Source organism: Corythoichthys intestinalis, chromosome 8, assembly GCF_030265065.1.
Source record: "Corythoichthys intestinalis isolate RoL2023-P3 chromosome 8, ASM3026506v1, whole genome shotgun sequence".
In the NCBI taxonomy this organism is placed as follows: domain Eukaryota; kingdom Metazoa; phylum Chordata; class Actinopteri; order Syngnathiformes; family Syngnathidae; genus Corythoichthys; species Corythoichthys intestinalis.
In genome coordinates, this window is record NC_080402.1 from 23459292 (window position 1) to 23485718 (window position 26427).

The following is a 26427-nucleotide window of genomic DNA, read 5'->3' on the forward strand; positions in this document are numbered from 1 at the left end:
AATTAAAAATGGAAATCGTTTTCTCTTGTTACAGTAAATGTAATGCAGTAGCCTAATGCCTAATGCAAAACCTGTTACTGCCAAAAGCAGTTTTCTTTGTATTTCTGTGGTGTTAGGAGGTTTGACCCCACGAAAAAAAAAAAAAATAAATAAATAATAATAATAATAATAATAATTAAAATACTGACTCCGCCTTTTTTATCCTTTTCCGCGCGGACTAGTGACGTATTTTGTCTCGCTGTTCTTGCCGTCGATAGCCGGCCTGCGCATGCGCAGATAGCATAGATTTGCATTTACTACCTCTGCCTAAACACCCATGTAGAAAGGTGCATTTTTCTTATCTTTAGGCAAATCCCAGTTTTTTTAAGGCTGTGACCTAAAGGAGTTTCGACTCGCTAACCTGGTTTTTGAATTTTCAACCCTCGTGAAGTTCAGAAGATGAATCAATGAATTTCCGTTCATATCCACTACTAAACTCCATGAATAATTTATTCCATCGTCAAGACTGGTTAGCCGAGTCACCATTTATTGTAATAAGGTATGTAATCATCAATAGACATTTGTGTCTCTTTTTCGTTAAGTTTCATGTAATTATTGTGATGAAAAGTCGTAAGTAAAACGACGGATACGCATTAATACGTACATGAAATATCTCTGAAATTTGCTTCATTTGTACTCGTAATGAAGCGGCGAATTACACAAAACACAATGCCATTTCATCAAAAAACTTTACACCATTTACCAAAATTATAGTGTTTAGATGTGATTGATATTTCAGTCAATGTGTTGGCGGGTGATGGCTTGTTGACTCGATATCGCGAATGCATTGTTAAAAAGAAAAGGGGATTTAACACAGTGGTAAACATGACGCTGTCCCTTCGTCCCAGTTTTTTGTTTTGTTTTTGTGTTACAGCTTAAAGTTGAAATATAAAGTTCATGATTATTTGTTATGTTTATCAGTTTGAACTTTTTTTAGGGTATTCAATAAAATATAGAGTAAAAAAAACAATGATTTGCATATCATATAAATTTATGTTTAATATGTTTAAGCGTCCCAAGACTCCCTACTACATTGTAATTGGGGTTGTAAAAAGCTGAGATTAATAGCTGAACATTTACAGTGGATCACAAAAGTGAGTACACCCCTCGCATTTCTGCAGATATTTAACTATATCTTTTCATGGGACAACACTGACAAAATGACACTTTGACACAATGAAAAGTTGACTGTGGGTAGCTTATATAATAGAGTTAATTTATTTTCCCCTCAAAATATAGCCATTAATATCTAAACTAGGGCTTAAGCTATCGTATATTTTAGTAATCGAGTAATCGACTGAAAATCCTATCGATTAATCGAGTAATCAGATAAAACATATTTTTTAAAGAGCAATTATATACACGAGAAAACAAGACATTTCATCTAATATTGAACCATTTTCAGTCAATCAATGTCTTTATTTCCGATGTACATTGTTGAAAACAGCAAACAATTGCCTCTCAGATGTGACTAGAATAAAAAAAAAAGGCCAATTCAGTTTCACTCCAAAAACTTTTATATCTTGTAAAATATATATATTTCTTACCTAAAAATGCCATTGCGCTTGATAACACACATCAGTTAAAAGTTTCAATTGAATTTCCATTTGTGTCAAGCCATTTTGAAATTCTAGTTAAGTTTTAAGTTAGTCTAAACTGTAAGTCCTGATAGGATTTTGAGTTTTTGCAGTGTTCAAAATAAGTGTATTGTAACATATCAGGTTATAATATGGCGGGGATATTTGCATGCGTTCCTGAATGCACCGCGTGACGTGCGGGGGTGAGGGAGTTGCGGGAGAGCAAGGGACGTGCCTTCCTGTTGTTGTTGTCGTTTCACAAGTTCCCAAAAAAGAAATAACTGCAACCTAACGAATCGGATGACTCTGTCAACGTTACTGTATGTATTGGAGCACATTAGGGAGCAGTGCTACGTGTTTTATCCAGCAATGACTACTGAGCTAAAATTGACGGTTAGCTTTATCATATTTTCATTTTACACCTTCATCACTCTACAGCGCTATGTTTTCACAGATTAAATAAAGCCTGTATGTAAAACACGTTAGCCACGCATCGACAGTGGTCTTAATAGAAACCTAGCCCTCCACAGGGCTAACGTTACGTGAGCGAGAGACAGTAACGTTAATCTTATTTCAGTGGTCTTAATAGAAACCTAGCCCTCCGCAGGGGTAACGTTACATGAGCGAGAGACAGTAACGTTAATCTTATTTATTACCACTGAGAAGTGTACTGCTTTAAGATGGCGACTGTTTACTAACACCGCTGACTCTGTCATTTAGCATCTAGTTCAACATACATGTGATATCTATGAGACGCATCAGATGCTACCTGCTACCACCTTAGCATCATGTTGGCTAGTTTTTAGCAACGTCGGCGTAGTTTGTAGTGGCTGTCGGCTGCAGAAAGGTTTTTTGTATTTTTTTATTGCTTCTTCCTCTACGCATGTGACATCAGCGCGTTGTCCCGCATTAAAAGTAGTCCGGGCAAAACATGATGCTTAGAGCTGGTAAAATTAAACGATTCCTCGAGGTGAATAAAATTACTCGGATCAGTTTTTAAACTCGAGTTACTCGAGTTCCTCGAGTATTCGTTTCAGCTCTAATCAAAACCCCTGGCAACAAAAATGAGTACACCCCTTAGTAAATACGTACATCCCTAAATGTTCAAATTGAGTACTGCTTGTCATTTTTCCCTCCAAAATGTCATGTGACTCGTTACAGGAGTGCTGTCAGCATTGCTGCAGAGATTGAAGAGGTTGGGGGTCAGCCTATTAGTGCTCAGATCATATGCCGCACTCTACATCAAATTGGTGTGCATGGCTGTCACCCCAGGAGGAAGTCTCGATACACAAGAAAGCCTGCCTGTCTCATCAGACAATAGGACATGGTTCCAGTAATCCTTGTGCTTTGTTGACATGTCTTCAGCAAACTGTTTGCTGGCTTTTTGTGTACCGTCTTCAGAAAAGGCTTCCTCCGTTTTATGGCTGGGTTGAAACAAAAGCGGTTGCGCGGTGTCTGTAAATGGAGTTCTCCTGGGTAAAACGGACAAATTAAAAATAGTCCGGGGGATTAATGCGCCATGAAACTGCGATAGTAGCATATAGACATATTGTTCTATCAAACACAACAGTTCTTTTGGCTTAAAATACAGCAGTTTATTTTAAAGAGGGGTGCAAGAGCAGAAACTGCTTTTTCAGCCTTGTCTGTGTTTTCCACCGTTTTCCACCACTGTGTTTTCCGGTCTAGAAGAAGAAAACACTTTTGATGAAACTTCACAATCACCCAACTATTGCATGTACTTTAATCAAGATATATATTTTTTTCCTTTGAAGAGCTTTATTTGTGAAGCCCCTTTTTGCAAGCTATCAAAGGGACCTTGAGCAACAGTTTCAAATAACAATAAGAATACCACAATTTAACAGGGAGTTTAATTTTAGGTTGCAGCTATCAAATATCTTTCTCAAAAGTTCTCAAATATATGTAAAATAAGGCATTTCACTTAATAACTCAGGACTAATTGATTCCCTGATTTACATGATGACATTTTTATTTCTTAAGTTCACATTGTTCATATCAGAAAACGACTTTCTTGTCTCGGTTGACTTTGAAGTAGGGCAATTTCAAATGCAAATATGAATCATAGTTCTAACGCGTATTAAAAAAAAAAAAAAAAAAACATTCATTCAACAAAGGCATTAACAGTCTTTAAGCAACTTCTATTGAGCAGCTAACATTTCAGCATGTGACGCAATAATTACAGAGGAGAAAGCTTTGATATTTTTACTCTGTAAGATAAAAGCTTTTGTCTTGCAATTCTCCTTCCCATTAGTCCAGGCATATGAGGAACAGGAGACATTACCAATGGTGGATGAACTGCTCACTTTTTTTTACTCAAGTAAAAGTGCAGGTACAAGGGCAAACAATTTACTGAAAGACCAGATAAACAGTTTGTTGGATTTCATTGTAATTTGACGAATTTAAATTTTGGAAGACCAACAAGGCCCAACATTCATGATACACGCACTGTAAAGGCTGTGCAAATGGGCAATTAGCAGTGACCATATTTCAAAATTAAATTCATTTATATAATACAAAATACTTAAACGTGATCTGCTTTTTCTGCTTCATTGAAACCACTGCTGTACTAATAACCCCCTTTTATGGCTATAATTTTAGCATTTTGTTCACATTAGTGAAAAAAAGACATTTGGATGTGCTCTTTTTTTCTCCTTAATACATTTCCGAGGATTCGGACCAGAACTGGGTATCAGCAGATCTTTAAAATCAGGTGACCGACTCGGACTCAGATGCAAAACTATGTGATGGGACATCCCTGCATTGAACTATATGAGAAGTCATAGTTCACACAATGGCTGATGCATGTAGTAATACTTGAAATGGCATTCAAAAATGAAAAAATGATGACGACAAGCACTGTAGAAAATGGATGGCTAAGTTTTTTACCGGGTTCCTATAATTGTTTATTGATTTATTGATTTTTTTTTAACTTCCTGGACAGACGTCAACATGGAATTTTCAGACGATTTGAACCAACTGGAGCTTCTAAATACACATGGCCATCTGATTCCGCAAGGGGCTAGCAGCCTTTGGACAGGAAGTAAGGATGAAGAAGGAGAATTGGAGGATGAAGATGAGGTTCACAGTGAGGAATGGTACCTACATAAAGAAGAAGATCTCAAAGACAAACCAGCTGATCTGATTCTTTGGGCTGCAGAACACAACCGTGTAAGTGACCACAATTTGACTTGTTTGGACATTTTGTTTAGATGATTTGTACTAAAGATGCAGGATAATATCGGTCACCAATAATTTTCAGCTGATAATGGCAATTATGACGTCACACAGATAATCCATATTTTTTTTTAAAAATTCAACCGATAATGCAATCTGATAATTATATACTTGATTTAGCCTCCAAATGTACGTGATCAATGCAGTTTTGTCCAATTCTGCACTGCCGCCTCAACCCCTCCTCCCTCTGAAGCCTCTGTCGCATGAGTGACGCGTTACACGACATGCTTGAAGCAGTAGGATATCATGGCGACTCTGTCACCAGTGTGGGTTGACTTTTCCATGTGTGAAACAAGTAACGCTCTCAACATCTGCAAAATATGCACTGCAGAAGTTCCGTGAGGTGGAAAAAAGTGTCCTCATTCAACACCATTAACATGATAGCCATTTAAAGCTGCATCACAGAGATTTTTGGAATGAATACGAGGCTACCACTAGCGCGAAGGCTAAAGCTAATAGTGGTGCCTTAAACAAATGGAAAGGTATGGGGCTTGTGATGATCGGAGACGGTTTTGACTAGCAGAGGCATTTTGACCGAAGTGACCCAAGAGCTAAAGACCTGGATGAAAAAAAAATGCAGTTTATAGTCTTAGGTGACCAGCCAGTGACGTAGTGGGAACCGAGTGGAAAGAACGGGAGAAAGCGAAAGTTAGCGGTCGCATGTTGCGGCAGTCCGCTATTATTTTATTTGTTTCTTTTATTGTTGCCACAATAAAGTGGGGAAAGCCGTCATCGACTCCGCTCCTTCTTCCCCCCATCTGGGGCTATTAAAATACAAATGTTGAGGCGCAGGCAACACAGAAAACTGTTGCGGAGGTGGTCTGTCCGACTGTTGATTCAGCACAGAGACTGGCAGTCACATTACAAATTCTAGCATCGGGGGGTGGAAGCCAGCAAGCTGCATTGTCCAGCGTTTTGTCCAGTTTCTTTGCCGTGTCCTACACCAGCTAGTGGGAAGCCGTAGTAGATTTCTGGCTGCTATGGAACTTCCCAAACTGCGTTGGAAGCCTTGATTATAAACACGCTATCATAAAAACACCGAGGCACTCACAATCAGGGATGATGTATCAAGTGTGTGAACTGTCTGTAGTTGAAAATTAAACATCAAAAAAACTGTTTTGACACCAAACCTGAGCTTTATCCTTCATATACTTGAAGTGTAAAATGTAAATAAGTAACAGACTCACAGCAAACATATGTACACAATAAATGATAAAGTGCACCAACGATATACGACGTAAAGTGATAAGAAGCTGGCAGTTTTTGGCCGACTGTGTCACCACTTCGTGTGGCTATTCGCTTCCGAACACACACATACTTGTCTCAGAGGTTCTTCCATTTTTTTTACTGCAATCACTGATCTCCAGCACCGTATTTTCAACAATCTCCTTCCACGAATTGCTTGCCATTTGGCAATCTTTATAATGTCTTGACCAGTGACATGCTGTGAGGTTCATGGTTGGTGAGGCACTGACTCCTTTAGTGTCAGATTTCCAAATATATAAACCAAAAAGGGTAGCTTATTCAATTGGCTACTGGTTATTTCATATCTCATCAGCATTCTTCACAAAACACGCGCACACGGTACATATTATCGATACGTAAAAGTAAGAAAATAACATGCATTTGCTCTACACCCTCAATGTGTTGGCCGTCGCAATTCTATAATTCATGCAACATAAATGAGAGTAAAGAGTGGTGTACAAAACCACAGAATTCAATTCTGACCTTTAGTGAAATATTCAGTTGTTTTTAAAACTTTAAATTCTTCTACTTTAATCAATTTATTACATATTTCTAAACAAAAAGTGTGAAAAGAAAAACAAAGAATATTTTATTTAAGTCCAAAATTTAGTTTTTAAATATTCTATTGTATTTTTCTTAGTCTAAGCTTTAAAACAAACATTAAACTTTAAAGAGTGTGGAAAATCAGGTCAAATAAACGTATCTGGAAACATTATAATGGCGACATGCAGATGTACGGCAACCAGCACGCTCCAATTCCATGTATCAACCCAGTTTGTTATGGATTGCGCATTCAAAGGTGAGGCTTTACTCGTTGCTGCCGCACCTCTCGTTTCATTTCTTTATTTGAACAGGAAATAGGCAAATTCAGCGATTTTGACTATAAAAAATGTTTGAAATGAGTCATACATAAAGAGCAATGGACAAATATTAATATAGATTTGATGCTATAATTATTTTTTTGTCATGATGACAGGTGAGGCTCTGCCTCACCTGCCTCCCCTGACCGCATGTCACTAGTCTTGATGAGACATTGAAGAGGTTGTCGTACTTGCGGACCTCTTCGGTGATACTCTTGTCGGCACACTCTTGTCGGAAAACACACAACAACAACAGAAAAGATGATACACACTGGCGTTGCCTCTGTATAGATATTTTACAAGCATAAACAATGAACATAGGTTTGCAGCTGAGTTTCTCTCTCGCTCTCTCTCCCACTCGCTCAGAGACGCTGCGTAGCTGTCCGTCTTCTTCTGGTGTGTGAGTGCTCTTCTTCGCGTAAAGAAGTGCGAGTGCGCGCCCACTTGGATGCGAAAGCGCCACAAACTAAAAGCATGCATTCCAATATAGAAAAGTCAATAATACAATTGAACACACTTTGCCAAAGGCAGAACGCGAACACGGCCATAGCTATTTAGAGTTATTCACATAACGATAGCATAAAGAACATGCTAACAAGTTCACCAAACCATCAGTGTCACTCCAAAACACCAAAATAGCATGTGAAATGATATTATAATGTGTTGATAATTCCACACATAAGTCGCTCCTGAGTATAAGTTGCACCCCCAGCCAAACTATAAAAAAAACCTGCGACTTATTGTCCGAAAAATACGGTATATCTTTTAATAGAATTATTGGCTTGAAATTGTCCGTTATCAGTATCTGTTGAAAAATGTATTATTGTGCATCACTAATTTGTACAAGCAATTTTAATGTATTTTTCAAAGGCTTTTGTCTTCAGTTGAAGCCTTGTAGCATCATATTGAGTCCATCATGGTTTAAAACCTGATTAAAATATTCTAATTAAGGCGTTTCAAATTTGCAGGGTCAACACTCCCATTATTTTGTACCTTAAAAAAAAAAAAAAACGCAAACACTTTGCTTATGACACACAATTACTGATGTTTGCTTTAATAAAAGCAATTACAGGGCAGCTTCACAGTCAGTAGTCCATGATTGATTTCCTATATGATTTACCTTGCAGTTGCCCACTGTCAAGCGATTGTTAGCTGCAGAAGCTTCGTTGGTACACAGCACAGATGAGGACGCTTACACCCCCATTCACCGCGCAGCCTATAGCGGTCACGTGGACTTGGCAGCTTTCTTGCTGGCTTCCGGCTCAAAAGTGAACCCACGGACCGTCGACGGTTGGACGCCCCTGCACAGCGCCTGCCGCTGGGGACATGTTGCCACGGCGACATTGCTCCTGCATCACGGTGCCGACGTCAACGCGCAGACCAACGGAGGCCTCACACCTCTACACTTAGCGGCATCGCACAGCACTTCATCCAAAACAGACTGGCGACACACTTTGGAGCTCCTACTTTCTCAGCGTCACCTAAAGCCTGGACTTCGTAGCAACAGTGGGGAAAGTGCCAGTGAGCTAGCCAGACGGAGTGGACCCTATCACTTCCTGTTTGAGATGGTCGAAGATTGTGCCAGTGTACTTCCCAGCCCATAATGGTGTTCTTTAACTGGACAGAAAACACCTAATATAAATGACTTTTGAAAGATGGTTGCTCAAAGTACTTAAGTATGCAAATTTGAATTTCTTACATTGGGGAGAATAGTGTTTAAATATCTATGAAATACGGCAGCAAGTGACTTTAAAATGATAGCAGAACATATTTTGGACACAAATCTATCTGAAAAAGTGACAGAAAAGGCTAAATAATGAAATTAGATCCTAATTACTCTTCCTTTCTTAGCTGGCTTTGCCAGTGGCGCGCGAAGTGGGGTGCTGAGGGTGCTGCAGCACCCCCTGGTGTTGGGGAGGAAAAAAAGTTTTTTTTTGTTATTACGTCAAAATATTTGACGCATTTAACGCATGCACGAAATTATCGGCTCATGCATTGCCTCAAACAGATTATAATGACGCAGTTTTTGCATATTGAAAGCTAAAACGGCAGTGAAATAAGAGTGGACATGGGCGTCCATTGGACCACGCCTTTTATTGGCATAAGCTTTGGCAACTCGTTCACATCAAACATATCTATTGTTGTGAGCCACGTGGGGAAGAAAGACAGGAGATGATCTTTTTCTTAACACCCTGTATTGTACACAACGCAGAGAAGATGTACCATTTGCAGCCACCACAGACAGTCATGGTTGCCCAACTTCCTATCATGCATTTGGGAGGAACAGTTAAGTCGCTACAGTATCATTTAGTGAAAGCACAACAAAAATAAAATTCCTATCCCTTAAAAAATAATGTTCACAAAAAGAAAAGCGCTCAATGCAAAGAGAACTGGCATTCCCTATCAAAATAGCTATGCATAATATACATAAAACTTACTTTGTCAAGGCTAGATCTGTAATTAATTTAAAACTCGTCATTGACACCTTGTGGTGTATTTCAATCACTACCTTACGTAGTTAAAGACACTGTGGAAGAACTGCAGGGAGCCCATGGACATCAACAATGGCGAGCTATTTATTTTTTGATTGAAAATTTGACAAATTTTATTAAAATGAAAACATTAAGAGGGGTTTTAATTAGGGCTGTCAAATGATTAAAATTTTTAATCGAGTTAATTACAGCTTAAAAATGTATTAATCGTAATTAATCGCAATTAATCACAATTCAAACCATCTCTAAAATATGCCATATTTTACTGTAAATTATTGTTGGAATGGAAAGATAAGACACGACGGATATACAGGACTGTCTCAGGAAATTAGAATATTGTGATAAAGTTCTTTACTCTCTGTAATGCAATTAAAAAAACAAAAATGTCATACATTCTGGATTCATTACACATCAACTGAACTATTTCAAGCCTTTTATTATTTGAATATTGCTGATTTTGGCTTACAGCTTAAGAAACCTCAAAAATCCTATATCAAAAAATTAGAATACTTCCTCAGACCAAGTAAAAAAATAATTTTATAACAGCAAAACTAAATCAAACATTTGAAAATGTCCATTGATGCACTCAGTACTTGGTTGGGAATCCTTTTGCACGGATTACTGCATCAATCCGGCGTGGCATGGAGGCAATCAGCCTGTGGCATTGCTGAGGTGTTATTGATGCCCAGGATGCTTCGATAGCGGCCTTCAGCTCATTTGCATTTGTAGGTCTGGTGTCTTTCATCTTCTTCTTAACTATACCCCACAAATTCTCGATGGGGTTCAGGTCAGGGGAATTAGCAGGCCAATCAAGGACAGTGATGCCATGGTCAGTGCACCAGTTACTGGTGGTTTTGGCACTGTGGGCAGGTGCCAGATCATGCTGGAAAATGAAATCCTCATCTCCATAGAGCTTTTCAGCAGATGGAAGCATGTAGTGCTCTAAAATCTCTTGGTACACAGTTGCATTTACTCTGGACTTGATGAAACACAGTGGACCAACACCAGCAGCTGACATGGCTCCCCAAACCATTGCTGACTGTGGGAACTTCACACTGGATTTCAAGCAACTTGGATTTTGCTCCTCTCCAGCCTTTCTCCAGACTCTGGCGCCTTGACTTCCAAATGAAATGCAAAACTTGCTTTCGTCTGAAAAGAGGACTTTGGACCACTCTGCAACTGTCCAGTGCTTCTTCTCCATAGCCCAAGTCAGACGCTTCTTCCGTTGTCTTGAGTTCAGAAGTGGCTTGACCATGGGAATACGGCTATTGTAGCCCATTTCCCGGACACGTCTGTGAACTGTGGCTTTTGATACCTGGACTCCAGCTTCAGCCCACTGTCTTTGAAGCTCCCCCAAATTCTGGAAGCGGCTCTTCTTCACAATTTTGTTAAGGCTGCGGTCATCTCTCTTGGTTGTGCAGCGTTTCCGGCCACATTTTTCCCTTCCAACAGACTTTTTGTGGATATGCTTTGAAACTGCACTCTGTGAACAGCCTGCTCTTTGAGAAATTTCTTTTTGTGTCTTACCCTCCTGATGGAGGGTATCAATGATGGTCCTCTGGACAGCAGTCAGATCAGCAGTCTTCCCCATACTTGTGATTTAGTTTACTGAACCAAGCTGAGTGTTTTTAAGGCTCAGGAAACCCTCGCAGGTGTTTCGAGTTAATTAGATGATTCAGGTGATTAGTTGAATAGCCTACTTGTATACTTTTTCATGATATTCTAATATTTTGAGATAGGATTTTTGAGTTTTCTTAAGCTGTAAGCCAAATTCAGCAATATTAAAATAATAAAAGGCTTGAAATAGTTCAGTTGATGTGTAATGAATCCAGAATGTATGACATTTTTTTTTTATTAATTGCATTACAGAAAGTAAAGAACTTTATCACAATATTCTAATTATCTGAGACAGTCCTGTATACATACAACATACTGTACATAAGTACTGTATTTGTTTATTGTAACAATAAATCCACAAATGCCACAATTACTAACACTGTTGTTACTAACAGTGTTAGTAATTGATAAAATAGAGATAATAATAAATCATTGTTAAAATAATTTTTTTCAGTAGGGAGTAATTTTTTCTCATCTTTGCAACACCGGTACCGTTACTGAGGATGTAAAGGCATGCGTTACTATGTTGGTTGAATGACATGAGAAGTCTGAGAGACACGGACTCCCGGAGAGAGCAGAGCGGGTGTGGGGAGGAGGGCACTGAGTTGTGACACCGTTGCATTCGCGATGCTAGGTGGCTCCAACTGACTGTAGCGTCGATAGCCTCCTACAAACTACGACCACATGATGCTACGGTATATATATAACATGTACAGTACTAGTATATAGAACTAGATACGAAATGATAGACACACCGGCGTTAGTAAACAGCCGCCGTCTTAAAGCAGTAGACTTCTCAGGAAGGCCCTAATGTAGAGAATCTTCCTAGTGAACCTAAGTAACTTTTTATCTAAAATACTCCTAAATCGGCAAAATCTTGACTTGAATCTACCTTTAAATGATGAAACAGTTTTAAAACTTTCACATGTCGAAAGTAGACAGAAGGGAACTAATACAATAACGGGAGCAATTTTAACAACTTAATGGTTGATTCACAACATTAAATGACTACCAAATACAGCAAAGGTTACTATTTAGTTATGGGTGGAGAGGACCGGAGAGCCACGTTGTCTAGCCAGTTCACTCACACGCACAGCACGCTCATATTTTTCTATCATTTCCTTCTTAATTTCAATGGTAAGCGTCACCTTTTTCCTTTTTTCACCACCTGCACAAACATTCTTGGAACCTATGTTGATTTCTCTCACAAAAAAATCAGCCGTGCGTCCGTCTTGCAGGAAAACAAACTGCGGCACTGTCATAAATTGTCGTATTTCGAGCATGTCGTTGGATGTAGAAACATGGCGTGTCAAATTTTGCGTCGGATGTCAAAATGATCGTATGTCGATGTGATTGTATGTCAAGATACCACTGTACAATGAAATACAGAGGCAACGTTTACCACAATTACTTTTTTACATAGGATATGACTAACTCTCTGCACAATATACAGTGTTGGCCAGAAGTATTGGCTCCCCTGCAATTCTGTCAGATAATGCTCAATTTCTCCCAGAAAATGATTGCAATTATGAATGCTTTGGTAGTAATATCTTTATTTATTTTGCTTGCAATAAAAACAAAAAAGAATCAAAAATGAATTCATTATCATTTTTCACAAAACTCCAAAAATGGGCCGGACAAAAGTAATGGCACCCTCAGCCTTATACCTGGAAGCACAACCTTTAGACAAAATAACTGCGAACAGCCCCTTCCGGTATCCATCAATGAGTTTCTTACAATGCTCTGCTGGAATTTTAGACCATTCTTCTTTGGCGAACTGCTCCTGGGCTCTGAGAGTTGAAGGGTGCTTTCTCCAAACTGCCATTTTCAGATCTCTCCACAGGTGATCTATGGGATTCAGGTCTGGGCTCATTGCTGGCCACTTTAGAAGTCTCCAGTGCTTTTTCTTAAACCATTTTCTAGTGCTTTTTGAAGTGTTTTTTTGGGTAATTGTCCTGCTGGAAGACCCATGACCTCTGAGGGAGACCCAGCTTTCTGGGCCCTACATTATGCTGCAAAATTTGTTGGTAGTCTTCAGGCTTCATAATGCCATTCACATGGCCAAGCAGTCCAGTGCCAGAGGGAGCAAAGCAACCCCAAAAACGTCAGGGAGCCGCCGCCATGTTTGACTGTGGGGACCGGCCTCGTCCCCCCCTGTAAACTCTATGTTGATGCCTTCTTCCAAAAAGCTCAACTTTTGTCTCATCTGACCAGAGAACATTCTTCCAAAACGTTTTTGGCTTTCTCAGGTAAGTTTTGGCGAACTCCAGCCTAGCTTTTATGTCTCTGGGTCAGAAGTGGGGTCTTCCTGGGTATCCTAACATAAAGTCCCTTTTCATTCGGACGCCAACTGATAGAACGGGTTGACACTGTTGTACCCTCGGACTGCAGGACAGCTTGAACTTGTTTGGATGTTAGTCAAGGTGTTTTATCCACCATTCGCACAATCTTTCGTTGAAATCTGTCATCGATTTTTCATTTCCGTCCACATCTAAGGGAGGTTAGCCACAGTGCCATGGGCTTTACACTGAATGATGACACGGCGCACGGTAGACACAGGAACATTCAGGTCTTTGGAGATGGACTTATAGCCTTGAGATTGCCCATGTTTCCTTACAATTTTGCTTCTAAAGTCCTCAGACAGTTCTTTGGTCTTCTTTCTTTTCTCCATGCTCAATGTGGTACACACAAGGACACAGGACAAAGGTTGAGTCAACTTTAATCCATTTTAACTGGCTGCAAGTGTGATTTAGTTATTGCCACCACCTATAATGTGCCACAGGTAAGTAACAGGTGCTGTTAATTACACAAATTAGAGAAGCGTCAAAGTTATTTTTTTAAAACGTTCCAATACTTTTGTCTGGCCCATTTTTGGATTTTTGTACAATGACAATGATTTAATTTTTTTCATTCTCTTTTGTGTTTTTTCATTGCAAGCGAAATAAATTGATATTACTACCAAAGCATTTGTAATTGCAATCATTTTCTGGGAGAAATTGAGCATTATCTGACAGAATTGTAGGGGTGCTAATACTTTTGGCCAGCACTGTACTAAGTATTTAGGGAACTATGGGGTAAAAATGACATAAAAACTGAACGTTTTGGATTCAACACCCAAACATTATTTTTAACAGTTGTCTGACCTGAAGCCACGGACTTTTTTTCCCTAAGGGGGTGGGGGGGTAGATGCTATTGACTTATAATTGCAATATTCAGTCTCAAAATATTTCTTCTAGAGGTATTGTTAGAGTGTATGTGTATGTACTTTGACAGAATAGTTTTCTTTGCAATGAAAAGGTTGCTTAACAGCATTTATTATAAAGTAGGGTTACCTTGCTCCTGAAATAAAATAATTTTGCTTTCAGCAAATATGTGATGGTTGGAATATTAGTCATCTTTGCATCTGGCTTTTTTTTTTTTTTTTTTTTTTTTTGTATTAAAATAATGTAGACAACTGAGCCAGTCTCTATGAACAGAGCTTTCTTTTATGTTGAATTGAATGTCCCTTATTCAGCAGTTGGTAAAATTGTTTTTAAAGGTCCTGTAAAATGATTTTCATGATTTTATTAAGGACATGAAATATGTTTAGAGTAAACTGGAAATGTGCAAAGACTGAGAAAAACTGAGAAATAGCTAAGTATTACTAAAAGTGAGGCCAAGGTTACTTTTCTCCCCAAGCACACTCTTGCACAGCCTCACTGGCATGGCAATGAGTTGTGTAGGTATTTGGAAAAAGTAGGGGTGTAACGGTACACAAAAATCTCGGTTCGGTACGTACCTCGGTTTTGAGGTCACGGTTCAGTTCATTTTCGGTACAGTAAGAAAACAAAATGCAAAATATAAATGTGCTAGTTGTTTATTACACACCTTTGTGCTTTCAACAATAGGAACATTAGCCTATACAAAGCTAGAATTCTGCTCAAAAAGTAGCGGGTATTTAAAGATAATCCAACAGCAATTTGCCTTTCAGACCCCGCGTATTGGTCAGCTTTCTTCTGAAAGAAAGAAGAAAAAGAAGTCCTGTGCTAAAGAAAAAAGAAATCCCAATGACAAAGATTTTAACGTGTATTTTACAAATGAAATGCCTCAGTGAATCTTTTTTTTTTTTCTTATGAACGGTTTTCAAAAGCATTATTGGTGGATTTTCTCAAGTTAAAGCACCACACAGAAATTAATAAATTTAATTGTGTAAGCAGGATCTGTGTATTAGTCTTTTTATTTAAAACAAATGTTTTAGCTCATTTGAATTTATTTGATTTAAATGGGCTATTATTCATTTCATTATGTGTTTATATTTTACAAATGTGATGTAGTATTCATTTATATTGTATATTTTATGTTGTATAACTTTAGTTCCTATGTGAATATTAGTTCCTACTTGTTTTGTTGTGGTAGGAGGGTTTTGTATTGAACACGGGATTGTGTTGGTTATTATTATAGCAGAGAATACAGCAGTAAATCAACAAAGACAAGTCAACTGTGCCCCGATCTACCACTCAGAGATCTGATGGACTCAAAAAGTGGGTTACGATTGCATATTAGTTTGAAAATCGACCGGATCCTCCGTATTTTTACACTAGTGACTTCCAGTCTGCCCGATTGTAGCTACCAGTAGTAGTATTGACGCAGGAGGGTCGCGTCTCGCGTCAAATAATAAACTCAGCCATTCTTTTCGCGTGCGTCGTGTTGAGCTGCTTCTGGGACGTGTCTAACACGCAGCCCCACTGCGACTGGTGTGCACTGGCTGATTGACTTTTTACTGCTTTCTCGCAGCGGCCACGTTGACGCGCCGCTGACGTTTCTGGGTTATATTGTCGTACCGTGTTGGTCCTCATTATAGTAGACGGAGTAAATATAATCTACACAAAAAAACTGTAACCCGATTGACTCACAGCCTCGAAAAGTAAGGGTTACATTAAGTCAGAAACTCGTTCGGTACGCCTCAGTTCCGAACCGAGCTCTACGTACCGAAACGGTTCAATACAAATACATGTACCGTTACACCCTTAGGAAAAAGCTAGACAAAGTAGAGTCCATTTTCCACATTGTAACAAATAGAGGTATTTGATTGCCTATTGGTGCGTTCAATACGGCAATGCGACGCTCCCATTGGTAAGTGACCTTGACTCCTTCAGTAATTACTGAAGCAACATTCCGTTGCCAATCTTTGCAAGCACTACAGTATTAAATAATATCTAATTTTAGAACTGATATAATGTACTTAATTAGACCAACAAAATTGTTTTCTGTACCATTTTGCAACTTAACAAAATGAACAACAGTTGTAAGCCAATAATACGATACAGTTCACTTCACTTACGCTGCGCAACCAATCATAGCATTGACAGTATTGTGCATATGTGCCCTGCCCATAAGCTCCGTGCAAGTTAGCTAGTTAACAACAGTGCAGCGGAGTTATGAGACGCTAACCCCTTATCGTGGCGAAAGGAACGGGCAGCGATATTACACTCATCAAGCCAAAGTAAAACAAAAATGTGGTTCTTTTAAGATGGAATGGCTGTCAGAGTATGTGCAAATAGACGAACAAGCGGTGAAACTGAATGAGATTTTTTTCTGTTTTTTTTTCCCCTCCTTTTTTAACCTGTCCTGTATACACTACAAACCTAATAACGTCTTAATCAGATATGTTTTCTTAAATCTAGTCAAATACTTTTCTCTATCTTGTTTTGAGCGTTAAAGACTAGTTAGCAGATTAATGTGTCAGATTTTTCCACTTAAGTAAGTACATATTAATACTTGTTTTTATTAAGTCCAAACATCTGAAAGTTGGTCATTTTTCACCTAAACCAAGAAAAAATGCTTTCAAATAGTGTTTTGAACATCTATTCTTGAATTAAGAACATTTCTGATAAACAAGCTCTTTGATCAATTAAATATACCAACTTTTTTGCTAAAAATGAATGTTAAGCTTATTTTCAGCTAGCTATTTTTCTTATTTCAAGAAATCTGAGTGAAATTTACTTGAAGCACAGGCAGATAAGTTCACTTGTTTCTAGTAGATTTTCACACAAGAAAAAAAAGTAACTTGTTTTAAGGAGGTGTTTTGGCAGTGCAGCTGCTCAGACGTGGAAAATAGGAATCTTGAGTGTCCTTATTGTCTGAACAGTTTTAATGTGAGTGTTTGATATACTGTACTCCTATTGTGGTTGTTCATTATGTTTTATTAACTCACCCATGCTACAACTTAACCTTACCCAGGCTAAAGCAGGACTCATCCGATGGTTAAAGCAGGACTGTCAAGGAATGCGGGCAGGCAGGTGGTGTGGACCCAAATACAGGGAAAGGAAGGCGAGGCAGATAGAAGGTGCAAAAAGTATTTAATTAAAACCAACAAATAACAAAGCACAAACAAAACGACTGGGGAATCCAACAACTCTTAAGGCAAACAAAAGTCAGGGTACTAACAAAAGACTGGTATCAAAACTCACTTAGGCTGAGGAACAAGAGGGCTGCGACGTAGGAACGTGCAAGAATCGACGCTGGCGTGAGCATGCACATTGACAATGTCGCGACAAGACTTTATATACACAGACACGGGGTAACGAATCAACGAGGAACAGGTGGGTGACACAGGAGGATGCAGATTGGAGAATATACTAGGAGCAGGTACAACAGGTGAAATCAATGGGCAATCACAGGGACAAGTCACACTAGGAGGAAACAAACACAAAACCTAACAGTACCCCCCCCAAGGGACGGATCCCAGACGTCCCCAAAGAAAACAAAGACAGAAACATGGGGGGCAGAAGGAGGCACGGAGGAGGGAGTAACGTCAGCCCACCAGGGAATAGTCAGGCGGGCGTCCAGGACGTCAGACGTGGGCCGACCGCAAGGGTCGATAGGGACGGCATCCAGGGCACCAGATGTGTGGCGAGTGCACGGGTTGATCGGGCGGGCGTTTTGGGCGCCAGACATGGGGCGCCCACACGGGTCAATGGGGCGGACGTCCAGGACAATGGTGACTGGCTCGGTCGTCCATGCTGCCCACCCATAGCACGAAACGAAGAGCAGGAGCTGCAACTTCGTTGGGGCAACGACCAGGAACCGAGTCATCGGTCAGGAACAGAGTCATCAGGAACTTCGGAGTCGTGTGGCAGACCAGGAACGTCTGAGTCGTCGCCGTCTGCTGGCGGACTAGGAACGTCAGAGTCGTTAGGAACGGTATCGCCGGAGGAACCAGGAACAGAGTCATTGGGGTAACAAGGAACGGAGTAGCCGGGGGAACCAGGTACGCAGTCGCCGGGGGAACCAGGAACAGGAGCGCCGGGGAAACCAGGTACTCTTAAGGCAAACAAAAGTCAGGGTACTAACAAAAGACTGGTATCAAGTGATGACACATCATCTAACGACTTTCAGGACAGCCAAAAGCTACTTACTGGGGAGTAGGTGACAATGCTTGTTTGTCTCTATTCTAAAGCCTCATTACACATACGTAGCTATTTTTTTTTTTTTTTTTTTAATTTATTCAAATTTGGGAACGTAATTGAACTTGGGGAAGTACTAAGTACCAACAACTTGTCAAAGACACACACTACCACTCATGCAGTTAGACCATTTTTACTCCCCCAAAGAAAGCGCAGTACTGTGATTAATGGCGGTTTTAGATAATTCCATGCTGATTTTTGGAGTGATTATCCACCGCGCAAATAGACTCATTTTGCACATTTGATTGGTTAATAGTTTTGGCAACCTTTGCTCTTCCACCAAAGGTCCTTAAAAATGTGAACGTGAAAGCAATTTAGAGTTTGCGATCGCAGTGGGAACTGATTCCTTCCCATGCCTGCAAACAGTTAAAAAATGTAAATGCCATTAACATCTTGCCTACTAATGAGCACTCATCAGGTGCACTTCATAAATATAGTGCCTCAACATATGGCAGTGGGTATGTCGGATTATGTGTACAAGTCACTAATCAATGCTGTAAACAACAGTAAAGCAGTAAGTCAGCAATACTTAGTGTAATGGCCTATGACATAGAGCAAAGAAAATATCTTGGCACTTAAAGGTGAAAAATGAGTCATGGTAATAGCATGATTTGTAGTTAGAAAAGCACCAGATGCTTTCAGTATGGTATTAAATTATGTTTCATTTAGTACATCTACCGTTGAACAAAATGACAAGTCTAAAGTGTTTGAGTAATAACTGGGTTTTGAAATATTGAAAAAGGACTTTTTAACTGTAGCACTGGAGACACAACAGGAATGGTTGCAATTAGTGGCATATTAACATTACAATTCACTGTAAAATATGCTAGAATTAACTTTGAAAAACTAAAACATTTTCATTAATGATATTGACATGATTAAAAGCACAGTGGAGAACACTACAAAATATATGATTAAAGAAAAACTGACCATGAACAATAAAAGCCAGAGAAGCACATTACAAATAAAAAAAAAAGAATAAATGAGAAAAAAATATCACATGCAAGATGGCTCAGGAGGCTGTGGGAAGGCTCATAGCAGACAGGTCTGACAACTAAGGAGCCAACATTTTAAATGTGAGCAAAAAATCTAAGGCTACGTCTACACTAGGATAAATAATGGCCTTAAAAATGTAATTAGTTGGACTATACAGCATGTCAGCTACACTAGCATGCCTAATATCCTGATTAGCTGTTAAATGGATAATGTAGGCGGGTAATATTACACGCCGCTTAATATGGACTTCTGTCTCCATTAGGGCTGTCAAAATTATCGCGTTAACGGGCGGTAATTTTTTAAATTAATCACGTTAAAATATTTGACGCATTTAATGCACATGCCCGCTCAAACATATTAAAATGACTGCACAGAGTAACGTCTACTTGTTACTTGTATTTTTGCGCCCTCTGCTGGCGCTTGGGTGCAACTGATTTTTTTTTTTTTTTTTTTTTTTTTTTTTTTTTTTTTAGCAATGGCGAGCTACTAGTTTATTTTTTGATTAAACATTTTACAAATTTTATTAAAACGAAAACATTAAGATATAAATATATAATATAAATATATATATAAAATATATATATATATATATATATATATATATATATATATATATATATATATATATATATATATAATATAAAATTTCTATAACTTGTACTAACATTTATCTTTTAAGGACTACAAGTCTTTATATCCATGGATCGCTTTAACAGAATGTTAATAATGTTAATGCCATCTTGTTGATTTATTGTTACAATAAACAAATACAGTACTTATGTAGCGTATGTTGAATGTATATATCCGTCTTGTGTCTTATCTTTCCATTCCAACAATAATTTACAGAAAAATATGGCCTATTTTATAAATGGTTTGATTTGCGATTAATTAGGATTAATTAATTTTTAAGCTGTAATTAACTCGATTAAAAATTTTAATCGTTTGACAGCCCTAGTCTCCATACAACAATCGGATACTAAGGAAGTGACGTCATGCCATAGCCGTTTTTAGTGCGGCATGACAACATCGTAAACAATGGAGGCGGACGATAACAATGTGGAAATCCTGCTCTTCTTTTGTTTTCCAGACATTTTTCTTGAACCTTCAAACTACGTCGCAATAATATGCTTCAATCCAACGCCAGTTTGTGGTCCTCCCATCGTGGATGACGTGGAGATGAGCATTTTTTACAGAGCTCGTCTCCGATCAGCCAGCTGCGGGGCTTGCCCCTCCAAACTCAATGCCGACCGAACATGAGTATGGCGGAAAACACAGACAAGACTGAAAAAGCAGTTTCTGCCTGTATTTTAAGATAAAACAACTGTTGTGTTTGATAGAACAATACGTCTATATGCTGCCATAGCAGATTCATGGCACATGAAGCCCCCAAACTATTTTTAATTTGTCCGTTTTACCCTGAAAACCCCCGTTTACAGACGTCGCACAACCGCTTTTGTTTCAACCCAGTCATAAAACGAAGGTAATTAATTATATTTATTATTCAAAATGTCTGTCGTTTTTAGCTTAGAATCATTCTTTGATGTCTTATATTTCGGTTTAAAAAAAAAAAAAAAAAAAAAAAAACACTTTAAAAAATTATTCACTCACATATTATAAACTTTTTTAAAAATTGTCACAATGAAAAAAATGGCGTCTGTAAAAAAGTCATGGATATCTACCTCATAACTATCGCTTAATTGTATTTTTTTTGTTACTGTCGCATTTTCTCCGATATGTTAGATGATAAATAATTGATCCAAACAAAAAAAGTTGAAAAAAACGTTTAAAAGGGTAAATATATGAAAAACAAAATCTCGACCACTCCTTGATGTCTGCAATTTCTGCATCGTGACCCTTATAAATATTAACATGTTTCACCCATAAAATCCAGCTGTGCCCATTCACAGCTGTGTCTTGACACTCAGTGATACATGCTACATGGAGTTTTTGGATCGAAAAAAAGTATACGCGATAACATCTCGTTAAGGTCATGGCGTCTGTAATTCTGTTCTCGCGTGCTCCCACCTCCAGATAGGGTTTTGCTGTTTAATTTTTTTTTTCTTTTAAATGCCCTCCTGCTCAAAAATTTTCTTCCCCTAGAAAATTGAGATTTTAAGATTTCCAATGATGTATCACACAGACATATTGGACAGTTTTGAAAGTTTTTTAAATTGGGGGTCTCAGAGTGGAACTTCAAGTCACCTGAGTGTTTTCCGCCGTATATAAAAATGTGTAGAGGAAAATTAAACCCGGAAAAGTGACCTGCGTGGTACTCCCAGTCAAAGAGGGGCGCAATTCGTTTTTTCCATGACATTTCTGCCTGTCAAAACTGTCGCCACTTCCAGGATCGCCACTGTTATGCACAAGCACTCCTGGTTGCGGCTTCCAGGAAATATATGCAGCGCCACACAATATGCTTCTATTTGTTATTTTCCAAGTGGTGAGAGCGCAACTGAGCATCGATTGTAACATCTCAAGTAACGATGTCAGGCTTATTTCAACATACCTGTCAACCCAAGGCCGTTGGCAATCTTACAAATACGCATAGGCGGATCTTCTATTCAGGCGAAGTAGACGATCGCCTTAGGCCCCCAACCAGTAGGGCCCGCCCCAACCAGCTGCCCTTGCCCCAACGAGCAAGGGCTTGGGCCACCGGAGCCAGCAGCATCCCTAACTATTCGTCATGTATAATTATGTCAGCATACCAAACAAACAAAAAATAACGGAACAATTTAGAAATCCATTTGAATGCTGCATTTATATTACCCCCCCCCCCCCCCCCCCCCCCCCACCCACACACACACGCACTACAATGGACTGTTCCACGACGACGGACAGAGTATAAGTCGCTTAGCTTCATTTAGCGCCGTTTAGCATCGCTTAGCTCCGCTTAGCTGTTCGTTAGCTTCACTTAGCTCTCCCGCGTTTTTCACGCCACTAAGCTCGCTATTTTTACAGCTCACTTGCTACTTTGCACGTCGGCTATCGTTTATTTCGAACACATGAGCGAACATGCTCTCCATGAGAGCCAAAGTGCAGTGAGGGAGGGAGAAGTTGAGAACAGGCCTCGAATGCCTCTTTTATATGGGGGGCCGTTAGGGACATAATTCAGGATTACCTTTCACACACACTTATCAAACGTTCTCACACACTCTATTGAAACATTTTCTGCGCACGTATAGATGTGAGATTCTCGCACGCATACATGTGATATTCACGCACACATACATACGAGACGCGTGCACGAATACATGTGAAATATTTTTTGCGCACGCATATATATGAAATCCTTGCACGCTTACATGTGAGACCCGCGCGCGCATATATATGAAATCCTTTCACGCTTACATGTGAGACCTGCGCGCGCATGTATATGAAATCCTTTCACGCTTACATGTGAGACCAGCGCGCGCGCATGTATATGAAATCCTTTCACGCTTACATGTGAGACCAGCGCGCGCGCATATATATGAAATCCTTTCACGCTTACATGTGAGACCAGCGCGCGCGCATATATATATGAAATCCTTTCACGCTTACATGTGAGACCAGCGCGCGCGCATATATATGAAATCCTTTCACGCTTACATGTGAGACCAGCGCGCGCGCATATATATGAAATCCTTTCACGCTTACATGTGAGACCAGCGCGCGCGCATATATATATGAAATCCTTTCACGCTTACATGTGAGACCAGCGCGCGCGCATATATATGAAATCCTTTCACGCTTACATGTGAGACCAGCGCGCGCGCATATATATGAAATCCTTTCACGCTTACATGTGAGACCTGCGCGCGCATGTATATGAAATCCTTTCACGCTTACATGTGAGACCAGCGCGCGCGCATATATATGAAATCCTTTCACGCTTACATGTGAGACCAGCGCGCGCGCGCATATATATGAAATCCTTGCACGCTTACATGTGAGACCAGCGCGCGCGCATATATATGAAATCCTTTCACGCTTACATGTGAGACACTCACGCGCATGAATGTGAAATCTTTGCGCTTATACATGTGAGACACTTACGCGCATACATGTGGAATACTTTTTGCGCACGCACACGTGAAACAATATTTTGGGTGCCATGTTTGTACTACATGTCGAATCCATTTTGACTGGGAGTGGATGGAAAGGAAGATCGGATGTCTAACACTGTCATTACCAGCCGTGAAGTTAAAGCTGGCAGTATTTTCATGCTCCTAAATGTTTCCCATTCAGAAACAGCTCTAACTGTCAACACGTTGCAAAAATGAAACCTGGATGGCTCAGGGTGCGTCATTGAGATTCGGCGTCTGTTGTTGTACGGCTGGCGCTGCATTAACTTACCATCACTTCCAGCGAATGTCGACGGAACGTGGGTCCAGAGCATAGCTGCAATCAGCACGAAGTACCGCAAAATATTTGCACAAATATATAGAAATAATGTATATATATACACATACATATATACACACATACACTATACAGGGTGATGAAAAAAAGAATGGGCCAAAACCATTGCGGTAAATTGGGGGGGCAATAACTACATTGACACAAGTATTGTATATTTTTGTTTTTATTTCATGCTTTACAAGTGCTCAATGTGACCACCAGCAGCATCACAGACAATCAAGCCGATATGACTTAATTCGTTAAGATTACTTACTTGTTAAAGTAAAAAAAAAAAAAAAAAAAAAAGTAAGTACTTTATTTAATTAAAAATGTAATAATTTCAGTCTATTTCAATAATTTTGAAATGAATAAATGCGTGATGATTTTGGCACATTGATTTTTAATCACCCTGCACATACATCATATATATATATAAATATTATATACATACATTCACTATATAAAATTATGTACACATAATATGCGGTCAATAAACTATACTGCGACATTTTATTCATAAACTGTAATACTGTCTTGCATCTGTGAATAAACACACAATTTGCACTTCAGCCTCCAAGGCATATTTATTTGGCAATTGGAAACGAGGGGGGGGGGGGGGGGGGGGGTGCAACACTTTTATTTTTTTTAATATTTCAAAATACAGTTCCAATGGACTTCTTCAAATTTGAAATTTTACCTTTTTCATCAATCATATGCAAACTGATATTGACTATCAAACCATACTCGGTGTAGTAGTTAAAGTTAAAGATACATTTTTATATACATACTCATTAACTTAAGTACTGGGGATGGGGCAAGTTAGTAGCTCACATGTCGTTTACTGAATTCTCATCTCAGAAGCGAAACAAACATTATTTCTTTTACACATTTTAAACAACAAACCAACCAAAACAATACTGCGCTCAAACCAGTGTGGTATAAATAAATATAATAAAAATTATTTGTTGTTGTGTGGGACATTTCCAACACCGTATATCCAGGTCTGCTCGCGTTGTCGTTGAAGAACTGGTTCCACGATGCTAGGCTAGCTGCAAAGGCTACCCCACGATACATCGGCGTGCCCGGGCATCTGTCTCGGAGTGCCCGCGCGGCGTGCGAGAACTATACCACCGAGCCACCAATACTTGCAATGGAAGACGGGCGGCACGCTGAAATGAATAATCAAAGGGAACACAAAGAAACAGACGAGCATTGGCACCCACATCGTATTCATACCGTCATTGAGTGACAATTCATCCCGCGCTTCCTTGGTCGAAATCGATAAGAAACCTGGACTCGTCCACAATAGCGTCCCGAGGCCTCCATTTCAATGGGCCAAACACCGGAGGAACAGTCGACGCCCACGTCAATTGCGTCAGAAGCTACAATGTACCTTATTGGTCAAACTAACGTCACCCCCTCACGATTTTACAAAATAAAAGCAGGCACATTATGTTAAATAGGAAAAGGGTGATTTTACACACCAAAAAAAAAAGGTCCACGACACATATTTAGATGATATATATGTATTTATTCTATTAAGAATGTTGCCAAGCTTGAATGATGCTTTATACAAGTAAAAATATATCGCTTCCGCCGTAAATACTTTTATTTTGAAAAGGACCAGTACAGCTTCCTACTATAAAATGCCTCGTATACTATCTACTGAAATGCCGTGCACTGTCATTTGTGAGATGCTCTTCTACACACAAGTGAGATTCTGTGCAGTCTCATTACTGAGAGCCTCTTATACACACAAGTGAATAACCTCTCACACATAAGACTGAAAAATATCTCACATTCCTTGGTCAAACGTTCGTATAAATGCATGTGAAAACATCTGTACAGATACGTATGACTTAAAAAGCTATCAGACATAAGTCTCGGTAATTATAAGTATCCACATTGATGCATGCCATTGAATTATAATAAATTGAATGGTTGAATAATCAAGAAAGCAAGATATTTTCATTAGCACATATATTTTAAGCTTGATAAAGATAGATCTAAATAAAGTTTAAGATTTTTTTAGCATTATTGAATAAATTATATTGTGTGTTTTAAACGTGGCATTAAAAAACAACAACAATAATATTACATTTTATTTTTAAGTGTCTTTCAGGACACTCAAGATTGCCGTACAAGGTAAAAGGTAAAAAATAAGTTAAAATACACACATACAGATAAAACCCACAACAATGTTAAATTAAAAAGAATAATGGAATTATGAGGAAGAAAGCCTGTCTGAATAAATATGTTTCAAGATGTTACTTGGCTGAGATTGTAAGGAAGTCCAAAGTATTGTGCGGCCTCATCAACATCAAATTATAATCGATATAAGGGTCAGCAGGGATGAAATCGAACTACATATTCACAGCCATTCAGTACTAGCCTACATTCTATAATGAAGTGGAACACTGATAAAGGTATTGTTTATGGTTTTTATTTAAAACTGTATTTTTGATGACTGCTGTTAGTTAAAACGTCCACTAGATGGCATTATATGATCTTGCATTGCACTAAA

At 39.1% G+C, this 26427-nt stretch overlaps 1 protein-coding gene across 3 annotated transcripts; it reads left to right on the forward strand.

Annotated features, from left to right (window-relative positions):
- Positions 1-257: 257 nt before the first annotated feature.
- Positions 258-10180, forward strand: ankrd49 (ankyrin repeat domain 49). Of its 3 annotated transcripts, none has more exons than XM_057843762.1 (3): positions 258-538; positions 4576-4802; positions 8101-10169. In XM_057843762.1, exons 2-3 carry the CDS (start codon positions 4584-4586, stop codon positions 8575-8577), a joined length of 696 nt encoding a protein of 231 aa, XP_057699745.1. In that variant the 5' UTR covers positions 258-538; positions 4576-4583; the 3' UTR covers positions 8578-10169. The 3 variants fall into 3 exon arrangements, with proteins under 3 accessions (XP_057699745.1, XP_057699744.1, XP_057699746.1); XM_057843761.1 differs by lacking the exon at positions 258-538 and adding an exon at positions 3857-3963 and having other exon boundaries at positions 8101-10180; XM_057843763.1 differs by lacking the exon at positions 258-538 and adding an exon at positions 3975-4344 and having other exon boundaries at positions 8101-10180.
- The last annotated feature ends 16247 nt before the right edge of the window (positions 10181-26427 follow it).